An 11212-nucleotide genomic window follows, 5' to 3' on the forward strand; every position below is an offset into this window, starting at 1 on the left:
AAAAAAATCTCCAAATAAGGCAAATTTTATTGAACACGATCTATTTAATGTATCTCTGGGGATTTTAAGCACATGGCCACCACTCTTCTCTACTGTTACCCACACTTTGTCTTTAGGTCCTACATCTGGTATGTGAGTTCATATTAATGTGAACTCAGATATTACAAGATGTGAAATCTTGTAATATCAGGTTCACTTGTACACAAGGACAGTCTAGGGGTCACTCTGAGCTTTAAGACCATTTGTCAACAGGTTTGGGTAAGTTTAACTATTTGTTTGGGAATCCTCACTAGTAAAGCACATAACCTGATGAAGGCCTAAATGTGGATGCTTATTGCTTACTGATTTGTTCAAATTAAGACTTATATACTTATTATAATAAGACATTATTTAGAAGCTGTGTATGTGTTGAATCTCTACCAAACATCAACCTTGATGGAGCCCTTTTTACTCTCCAACAATCTCCAAGCAGCTCTGGGTCAAGGTTTGGGGTCAGATGGATTATTTTGGAAATGGCTAAACTTGGATTTATAATAATAGGTGAAAGACTTAAAGGTTGGGAGGGGGAAAAAGGTAATCTATGTGTTGGGGGTGAGGTTAAGTGTAAAAGTGAAAACGTTAAAAATAAGATTTGGGTTGAGGATGTAATGGGTTTTTGAGGGATGAGAAAGCGTGAAAGTTGAGGTTTGGTGTTGAGAAAGTAGGATGTGACTGTGAATAGATGTTAACTTTTCACAAAGATAGAAGATGAAAATGCGTGTGTGTGAAAGAGGGGAGTCATCACATGACTCAGCAGTCAGTGTTTATACCGACTAAATCCAGGCACGACTGCAGGATCACACGCATTAACACACCGCTTTCTTTTTCCTTTAAAAAGAAAAAAAAATTAAAGCAATGTATCAGGACGACGCCTCTCCAAATATGTCCACCCAAGCCCCAAACCTGCCAGCTTGGACTGCCCATAAATCAAAAAGTTAAACCAGTGCCACTAATTTAACTTAATCCTAAATAGAAATCAGTCTGTGCTGTTTGTGTGTATGTGAGCAGACCCTGAACAAAGAGTGCTGCTGGCTGCTGGCTGACAGAGGGTTGGGTCTGCTCTCCCGGCTGCGATTTTCAGACACAGGACCAGAATCGGAAACAAGGCAGCAGCAGCAGGAGGAGCAGGCTCGGTAAGGAAATGTTTTGACGGTTTTTAAGGAAAAGCTTTCTATATTTGCGCAAATTTCAAAGTCCGGTGGACCAGAAAAGAGCACGACTGCGGACGAGAAGCGAGGCTAGGTTTATCAACCATCACCAGAGTGAAAGGAGTTATTAAGCCCCGTATCAAAGAAGTTACAATCACTTAATAACTTTTTCATAGATTCCTTGCGCACCCATGCTTTAATCCCTTTTTAGAGAACGGTACCCTGCTTTTAAAATATATATATTATTATTATTATTACCCACGGTGGATGTGGACTCGAAGGTTCATGGACATTTGTCCGAGATTTTTCAGAGAAACGTCAGGGGGATCTCGGTGTTTGGTCACCGGTTATTTCAGAGCCAGTGATCCTCCCGGCGTCCTGACGTCAATTTATAAGGACCCAGCAGCATCAGAGCAGCAGGCAGGCAGACAGCAGGGGCTGAAGGGAAGGAAGACAGAGAGAGACAGGGAGAAGCCGGGCCATGCTGTTCTGATTCTTCATTAATTGCAAAGCTTCCTGGTAGGATTTTGCTTGTATTTCTTCTCACTGTCCATTTATTCATTTTTTATTTTTTAGGCTTTTCCTTTCTGTCGGAATGTGAGTCAGATTAAACCCGCCGTTGGTTTTTACAGTGGCACAAATAAAGCTGAAATTGTCATGCTAAAGGATTTTTTTTCGTGGGGGTGGGCTTTACTGTAATAGCGAACGGTTTCTGTAGCAGCAGATAGTCAGGGTGTTTTAGTGTTACAGATGAAACCAGGCTTTCCCCCTGCCTTGTGCTCTCCCGCTGTGTCCACCGCAGTGCTTCGGCGAAGGGCTTCTGCCTGTCCATTTGGGTTTTATGCCCGGATGGTTAAACAAAACTGGGATGGAGGCAGATAATCATCACCATTATTATTAAAGTATTATCTATACCCTGCCTAACAGGCTGAGCCCTGTGATGAATTAGATGAAGGGGGATTCCTCGGCACTCTTGATTTTTCAGCAGTGAAAGCAGCACCTTCTATTTCCAGCTACAGCATCATTAAATAGTGTTCACAGTAAAACCCTAATGGATCCAGTCCACTCTGCACCTTTGCCAACTCAAATATAACCTCTCCTTCGGCGTAGTATCCATCTTAAGACTCTAAAATAGTCTTGTGTCTCACCAGTGACTGACAACAGCCTGAGCTGAAGAGGGGGTCCCATTCCTGAGAGTGCCACCATGGGGAAGGACTACTACAAGACCTTGGGCATCCCCAAGGGCTCCAACGAGGAGGAAATCAAGAAGGCCTACCGGCGCATGGCGCTCCGCTTTCACCCAGACAAGAACAAGGATCCTAGCGCAGAGGAGAAGTTCAAGGAGATCGCAGAAGCCTATGAGGTGCTGAGTGACCCCAAGAAGAGGGTGGTCTATGATCAGCTGGGAGAGGAAGGTAAGGAGAGGGCGTTCTGGGTCATTTGAGTGCAAGGGGTCAGAGAGTGCAGGCTTTGTTAGTGAAGCCTTATTAAGCCGGGGTTATGATGGATTAAGTTGTTATTGAAATAGCTCAGGAACCATCTCATATCGCAGCTTGGTGGGTTTCAGTCACTGAAGTAATAATGCCGTCTCTTTCATGTTTTCATGTTTATGTGCTGGCACATGTTTAATTTTCTGTTGTTGTCTTCGGTGTCAACAACACTTACCAGCTCTAATACCTTATAGTCTACCTCAGCTGCCCGTGGAGTGTGTATGTAACTCTGTGTGCGTGTCTGTGTGGTGTGCTAGATGACAGACAGATGGCATAAGACCATTACGTGGTTCAGATATGAATAGCAGCGACTGCTGTAGTTTGCATTTGTGGGTGTTCTGTGCATGTGTCTCTGCTGAAAACGTGTGCGTGTAAGTGTGTGTTTTTGTGCGAGTGTGTTGGATGGAGTGACCTGAGTTTCTCCAACAGCAGTGCTTTTGGAAGACCGGTGATGCTGTGGGATTTTTCCCACCTACGCGGGCACCACTCTTCTCTCTACTGTTACCCACACTTTGTGTTTAGGTCCTACGTCTGGTATCTGAATTCATATTATTGTGTGTTTTTTAGCTGGTGGGTGTTTGAGTGTGTGCATGTGAGGTCTCATGTTCTTGTTCTCTTTCTCTCTCTCTCTCTTTTTTAAATCTCTCAGGCTTAAAAACAGGAGGCAGCAGCTCTTCGGGTCCTCCCGGAAGTTCATCGTACCACTACACTTTTCATGGAGATCCCCATGCCACCTTTGCCTCCTTCTTCGGTGGCTCCAACCCCTTTGATATGTTTTTCGGCTCCAACCGTAGTCACAGTCGCTCCAACGGCTTTTCCTTCCACAACGACCACAGCAATGACACGGAGCAGGACGCGGAAATGGACGAGGATGATCCCTTTACCCATTTTGGGAGGCAGTTTGGCTTTCCGGGGGGGATGAACAATGGCTTCCCAGGGGAAGGCCGCAGGAGGAGAGGTGTACCATCAGAGCGCCTCGGGACCAACCGAAAGCAGCAGGATCCTCCGGTCGTCCACGAGCTGAAGGTCTCGCTGGAAGAGATCTTCCACGGCTGCACCAAGCGCATGAAGATCACGCGCCGCAGGTTGAACCCAGACGGACGGAGCATGAGGACGGAGGACAAGATCCTCAACATTGTCATCAAGAAAGGCTGGAAGGAGGGGACCAAGATTACTTTCCCAAAGGAAGGGGACGAGACCCCTGAGAACATTCCCGCCGACATAGCGTTTGTGCTTAAAGACAAAGGGCACGCCCACTTCAAAAGAGACGGTTCCAACATAATCTATAACTGCAAGATCAGCCTAAAAGAGGTGCGCCTGTCTCCTTTGATTTAACCTCCCTCTCTCTTCTGTCTTGTCTTCTGATTTTCCCTCTGTCACCAGTTGAACTCTCTTTGTTGCTGTTCTACATGTAGTTGGTAGATAATGCTGCCAAGCTTCTGATGTTGATTCCCAGTGGAGCAGTCCCAGGTTAATTTTTAATGAAGATGTGCAAAGTTTGAACTAAAAATACAAATTATTCATGTCGCTCAGCCCAGAGAGGTGTGTCTGTAATTTAACAGTGCTGGGTGGGTGGTCATATCAAACATACCAAGGTGGGAGAGTGTGTGCATCAGTCTCTGCCACTGCGCTGTGATAGAGGAAGCCAGAATGTGATGTATTTGTGTGACTGGCACAAAGCCATTATCCTCACTTGTTCTGCACACTGTATGAAAACATATGCATCAATACATAAATAGACACACAAGCACAAAGCTGCACACAAGCAAGTGTGTGTGCACACACTCTCCATCTTCAAGCGTATTTGCCAACACACTCCGTTAAAGACGGATTGCAGTGTGACATTGGTGATGATCCAGGCTGTTATTACTGTGACTGGCAGGACATTTAATTAGAGGGCAGCGAGTCCAGCACCAGCTCTGCTCTGGCTCTATATTAGACAAACTTTAATGTTTCTAATAGCGCTGCCACTCACTGGCCTGCTCTCCACGTGATCTGCTTAATGGCAGGTGTTCTCAAATAGCTGGAGATGTCAGGGGAGATGTTGTTTTTACTCAACTCGGGCCCGTTTTTTTTTTTTAGCAGGTTTCCTCTAAAGCAGCACTGACTCTCGCACCGTGCAGTTAATGCGCTGGAAAATAAGTGCGTCTGCACACGGAAAGACAATGAAGCCTAAGTTGACGAGACCACATTAGAGTTTGTTGAGTCACATTAAGCAGGGGATGGTACTTGATCAAACCAGCACAGTGATTAGGTTTGCACTGCAGAACTCCCACAGCTAAAACCCTCTGCTCCCACAGCAGCCAGATAAGAGACTTAATTTCTGACGCAGCTAAAGTTGAGACGAGGAAGCGAAGGGGAACTGTGGCTGGGATGTGTGTGTCGGGGGGGTATCTAGGGAATATTAGGGAAGTGGGTCAGATGATTCAGTATCCAAAGCAAATAAGAGCTCATATTCCACCGCTCTCCTGAAGATGTGATGCTAAATACTGCAGTAAAATCACAGCACCAGATGCATGCCGCATGCTAGAAAACCTACCACGCATAATGTGGCAAATGTTATCCAGTTCTTCAGTAGAGAATATAGCTTCACTAATGAGATGATTGAGTATATTAGCAAAAATCTCTGCAAGTGCTCATTACAAAGTAAAAAGCAAAAGGTGTGAGACTGAGGCATGCTGATATTTGCAATCGACTTTCTGAAGCAGGTATCTCTATTTAGTCATATTTTGGCTGCTGTATGAGTCTCCAGATATTTGGCTGTTCAGTTTTGCTTTCTGCCTGAAGCATGCCCTGATCAGCGGCTCAGTTTAGTGTCTCCAGGTTTGTTTGGCTATGCTATAAACTCCTGGGAGACATTAGCAGAGGTAACATTCAGCCCCGCTGTCTTTTCACTGTGACAGTCAGAAGCAATTTGAGAGTTTACCTCAAATATGACACACTGGCTTCCCTGAAACCAGTCTATATTAGGATCTATAGGGAGGCTCTATGGCAATAATGAAGCCTCTGAGTTGTCTAGCTCCTGTCATTGCTGCAAAATCCACATCCAGGACAACTGTGGCTGCTGGGCTCTAAAGGCAACGTGGACAGCTTTTTTGCAGCTCTCTGGCAAATAACTGCTGAATCTATGGGAGTAAGACAGCATTTGCATTTTGCAGCATCTGTTGTGTGTAGCATTAGCAACCAGTATTTCAGGACAGGCTCTGTGACAGGCGGCCCACAGACTTGTAAGGACACTTCGGACTATGAGCACGCCTTAAGCTGGCTCTGACAGCTAAATGTAACAAAACTGTTGTGTTTTAACAGTGAAAGTTAACATTAGCATATGGCCCTCAGTAATAAAAGTCTAGAAAATGTTCTTTCAAATATAGCAAAAAGTGACTGTGTGTCTGTGTCAGTTTCTAAAGCCTTGTTGTCTGTGCTGAGGCTTATGCAATCAGTGGGCCCTCGGATCAGCTGGCAGTGTGTGTTCAGCGTCATGGCAACCTGTCTGTGTGCGAGACGTGTGTTAGTCAATGGAGCTGTCCATAACTGAAGGATGAGCCACTGCTCTCCACTGCAGTCAAAGAAATCACCCTCTAATGTATGTGATGGGTTAAAGGATGATGATGATGTCATGGCTGGAAAACTTGGTCCTGTGAAGCAGCTGCTCTCCAGGCCACATTTACACCCCAGTTTCTTTTCAAAGAAAGAGGCACAGCCTGAAAATCTTCCAATTAGTACAATAGTGTCTAAGCGCATGGATTGGATCTTGGAGCTATTACTCCGGGCAAAAATCACAATTACATCAGAAGGGGATTGAATTTATACATCTCTAGCTATTGAGTATCTTAATCCTTCAGGGATTTGATATTTTATGATACCCAGGTGATATAAGTGATCTCCCTTTTTATATCTAGCACCACTACAGTTACCTGTACTAGATGCACACTCACTGCTTTATTAGGTAGGTATGTAGTACTGGATTGGACACGCTTTTGGTTTGCTATAAGTCTGCTGGAAACAGAGGTGCTGGAGATTTTAGTCCACATTGACATGACAGCATCAGACAGATACTGCAGATTTGTCAGCTGCACATCCATGATGTGAAATCCAGTTCCACAACATCCCAGAGCCACTATGTTGGATTGAGAAAGCAATTTGAGTGCAGTGTTTAAGAATCCTGTGTTATTTGAGCTTTGTGACATGGTGTGTTATCCTGCTGGAAGCAGCCATCAGAAGACGGGTACACTGTGGTCATAAAGGGATGGCTGTGGCTGTGGTTTAAGTGATGCTCAGCGGGTACTAACCTAAAGTGTGCCAAGAAAATATCTCCAACACCAGCAACATGAAAGCAAGGATGAATCCATGCTTTCATGTTGTTCATTCCAAATTTGGACCCTACCATGTGAATATCATGCCATAAATAGAGATTTATCAGACTGAATGTTTTTCCATCCTTCTATTGTTCAATTTTGGTGAGCCCTTGTAAATTGTAGCTTTAGTTTTTTGTTCTTAGCTGACATGAGTGTGGTGTTCCTGCTGCTGTAGCCCATCTGCTTCAAGGTACGACGCTTTGTGCATTCAGAGATGCTCTCTTGCATACCTTATTTGTAATGTGTGGTTATTTGAGTTGCTTTTTCTTTCTTATCAGATCAAAGCAGTCTGCCCATTCTTTGCTGATCTCTGGCATCGACAAGGCATTTTCGCCCAGAAAACTGACGCTCACTGGATATTTTCTCTTTTTTGGAACACGACCTGTAAACACTAGAGATGGTTGTGTGGGAAAATCCCAGTAGATCAGCAGTTTCTGAAATATTCAGACCAGCCTGTCTGACAGCAACAACCACGTGTCACGTTCAGAGTCATTTAAATCACATTTCTTCCTCATTCTGATGCTCTGTTTGAACTGCAAATGCATTTAGTTGCTGCCATATCTAATAAAGTGGCTGGTGAATGTATTTCATCAGTCTTAGCTGTAAATGCATTTAAAAGTAGCACAGTAACAATAGCAACATGCTGTTAAAATTGGTCTATACCTCATGAACGGTAAAATTTTTATCTCCTCGGCTAAAGGTTAATGGAGCCAGTAACAAATGGCATAAGAGACCCGACCCTTTAACAACTTTAAAATGTTTAATTTTAATTTCCATTTCTATATCTTTCTTTGTCTTAGAGTAGTTTCAGGAATCTCCAAATTAGGCTTCTGTTTCCCTGTCTTCATTACTTATTTAACCTAACCCTTTAGCTCACAGTGAATTATACTGCTGGTCATTCTCGCTGGGTTTCTCTCTCTTTTCCACACCTTTTTATAGTATTTATTTACTGTTTTATTTGTAGTGATGTATCTTTCAAGTGTTATATTTTTTTTTTAAAAAAGGGGAAGTCCATTCACACAGTTGTGGATTTAAATAGTTCTTTCCATTAAGTGCAAATCTGGTGAATGATGCTCACTGGAAAGCCTGTGAAGTCGTGATAACCGGAAAGTCTCTGTGTTTAGTTTAGCGCTCTCTGCACTGACTGGATGCATCAGGCACTGTGATAAGGAGGTGAGGCATGTGAGTGAGTGTGCGTCTGTGCATGTGTGTGTTTGTGTGCATGTGGGGATCTGACAGGCCCTCCAACTATTTACGAGCTCAGCCGATTCCTGCCTCACTTCATTAGTCCCAGCTATGAGACCGTTGCTAAAATTAGTCCCCTGTGCAATGTGGGGCCCTGCAACGCTGACACACTTACACACACTCCCTAACACACATGCACACACACAGACACACACACACACTCGCACACAAAGACTAGAAAACTTTCCCACTGCCAAGTCATGTTTTCCTAAATGTTCCTGTTCCAAATACTGCTCTTTCGACCCCCGCAGTGCTGTCAGTACAATTTCTTTTCTTCACATACTTTTACACACACCACACCGAAAGCACAACAAACACTGCCTCCCGATAGCGTACTGCGGGAAGATATGAAGACTGCAGACTTCAACAAAACATTACATCACCAAGATATTCATGGATTTGGCATTTTATTCCTATTAATGATATTAACCCTTTCAATCTCCTCTCTTCTCCAGGCGTTGTGTGGCTGCACAGTTAGCATTCCCACGCTGGAAAACCGCGTCATCTCCCTCCCTTGTCACGACATCATCAAGCCAGGGACGGTGAAACGACTCAGAGGCGAAGGCCTGCCTTTTCCAAAGAACCCCTCACAGCGTGGTGACCTCATCGTGGAGTTTTCGGTCCGTTTTCCCGACAGGATCCCCCCTCAGTCCAGAGAAATTATCAGACAGCACCTCCCCCAGTCCTAGAAAGACACATCTCTAACTCTCGTCCTCCTCCACCACAAACTCCAGATTAAACCTGAGGAAAAAAACTACACCCCTTCATCTACTCCTTCTTTGTTTGTAGTTACCCTCATGTCCCTGTGAATGAATACAGCTTTGAACGTGTGCTGTGATAATTTAGGGACTTCACAAAAGGAAGAATGGCAGTATCAGGATGTAAAGTACTCATATTTATTTTGTTTTTCAGCCCAAACGCGCGCGCACACAGACACAGACACACACAGACCCACAAATACACACACAAGCACCCTGAGCAGCGGAGCGGTGCTGAGGATGGGCTCAGCATGATTGTGGTTTTTAAGGGAACCTCTTTTCTTAACTGTTTTATACGGATTTATCAGTGGTTTTATATGCCGTCCGACTCTGATCCTCGTCTTTTTGTGATAGGATAAAGCGTGAAATATTTTATAAAGAGAAACAGGATTTTGTTTTCCAAACATGTCAAAATAGGATTGCTTAATTTTTACATTAAGTGTACCAGCAGCTTCAGTGTTTTTTAGTGGTTTTTAGCATAGCCCTTCCTTTGGCACATGCAGGTTTTTTTTCTTTTTTCTCCCCCATGCTTTCAATCTAATAAAGAATTGTGCTTGAAAATCTGTAGCCCATTAGTATGATCTGTCTCCCCTAAAATACCCCTACACGTGCAGTGCCACAGAGCTCTAAAAACTCCCGCATTACTCCAATAATATTAGCATAGTTTAGCTGCAATGGAAAAATCTGGGAATGACAATCACGTAACTGTAACAGCAGTGTAAGTTTAGATATCTGCACATAATATCGGTGCTTTCCCTTCTGAGCTGTGAACTGAATAGCCTGGCTCAATATCTGAGGGACATTTAGGTGCCTTAGCCCGGTGTCATACCACATATGTGAACACACATACAGGTCACACTATAATAAAGACAAATAGCCATGAACACAACACATGATGCCCTATGCTGTGTTAGGCGTTACCACCAGGACCTGGTAATTTTATAAAAAATGAATTAAAAAACGGTAAGCAAGCTATGTAAAGTCATTCACCTTACTGTACTGTATGTAAGAATGATCATTTATAGGAAGTGATTTGATACAAGACTAATGATTTTTGCCAATTCGTCTTTGTAAAGTGCCATACAAGTAATTGCTGGCTTTCCCAGAGGAATGCAAGCGTGACGTTAGACCGATTCCTGTGGGAAAGCCAGCTTTGTTGTGGGATATTCTGCTTTCTCTTGTGGCATTTGAAGGCCATGTCTCGGTGCTAATGTGAGCAATGCCAAAAAGTAGACCGCATTGTTGTCTACTTTTTTGGTTACATGGAGTCCTCAGTTTCCGATGTGATAAATGCCTCTGTTCTCTAACAGCTGTACATCAAACGTTACAAACTGTACGTAGTGCAAATAGAAAAACTGTTCTCTGTCTCAGCTGCAGGGGACGCCCTTGAGCTCTTCCTCGCTGTAATCTGCAGCAGTGGTGAGAATATGTGTGGGTTATGCTGACAGTCCTAGTAGGTCGTATAAATGAGGTGTACAGGAAAATATTTGAATGCTTCGTGTTTGATAAATTCTCTTTTATATTGTGAAAGACAAAACTATGAGATGATACTTTTTTTTTTCTTTTTGGGGAGAGACTTGAATGACTTGTGTGATGGTCCTGTGGCAACAACCAGGCTTAACAAGTGCTGCTGCTGCTAATCAAAGACTCACTTACACTGCTTATTGTGCATATGCCAATATCTATGAATTTTTCAAAATGAAAACAAATAAACCAAATGTGTGAAGTTAGCACTTTGCTTCATTTTCATTTATTGCTGCTTGAGAACAAGTACCAGTTCCTAATAACATTCACCTCAAAGTGCTTTACATTCTAAGAAAACCTCTGATAATCTCAGAACCCCTATGAGCAAGCACTTGGCGACAGTGGGAAAGAAGAAAACCTCAAGGAGGGGGGAGGAGAAAAGACCAACATGCAACATTATATAAGATTAAAACCCTTCTCAGCGCACAACAGCAACAACAAACATACCTTAACCTGGTAATTTTGCCTCTGTACACCACCACAGTGGAGTTTAAACCAGGCATAAAGATGTGTTTGAAGTGCAGATTCTCTGATTTCATTAAAGGGGTTTTACAAAACACCTCCATTCACTGCTTAACAATTATGGCCATTGGCTGACAACCAGTTTCATGGCCAACTGAGGCCTGTTTTCTCATTATTCCAGGATAAACCGT

At 43.5% G+C, this 11212-nt stretch overlaps 1 protein-coding gene across 2 annotated transcripts; it reads left to right on the forward strand.

The window, feature by feature from the left end:
* Nucleotides 1-1044: 1044 nt before the first annotated feature.
* On the forward strand, nucleotides 1045-10756 carry dnajb5 (DnaJ heat shock protein family (Hsp40) member B5). 2 transcript variants are annotated; one of them, XM_063490469.1, is made up of 4 exons: nucleotides 1045-1172; nucleotides 2339-2602; nucleotides 3327-3988; nucleotides 8733-10756. In XM_063490469.1, exons 2-4 carry the CDS (start codon nucleotides 2392-2394, stop codon nucleotides 8964-8966), a joined length of 1107 nt encoding a protein of 368 aa, XP_063346539.1. In that variant the 5' UTR covers nucleotides 1045-1172; nucleotides 2339-2391; the 3' UTR covers nucleotides 8967-10756. The 2 variants fall into 2 exon arrangements, with proteins under 2 accessions (XP_063346539.1, XP_063346538.1); XM_063490468.1 differs by lacking the exon at nucleotides 1045-1172 and adding an exon at nucleotides 1611-1706.
* The last annotated feature ends 456 nt before the right edge of the window (nucleotides 10757-11212 follow it).

This window comes from Pelmatolapia mariae, linkage group LG12, assembly GCF_036321145.2.
Source record: "Pelmatolapia mariae isolate MD_Pm_ZW linkage group LG12, Pm_UMD_F_2, whole genome shotgun sequence".
NCBI classification, from domain to species: domain Eukaryota; kingdom Metazoa; phylum Chordata; class Actinopteri; order Cichliformes; family Cichlidae; genus Pelmatolapia; species Pelmatolapia mariae.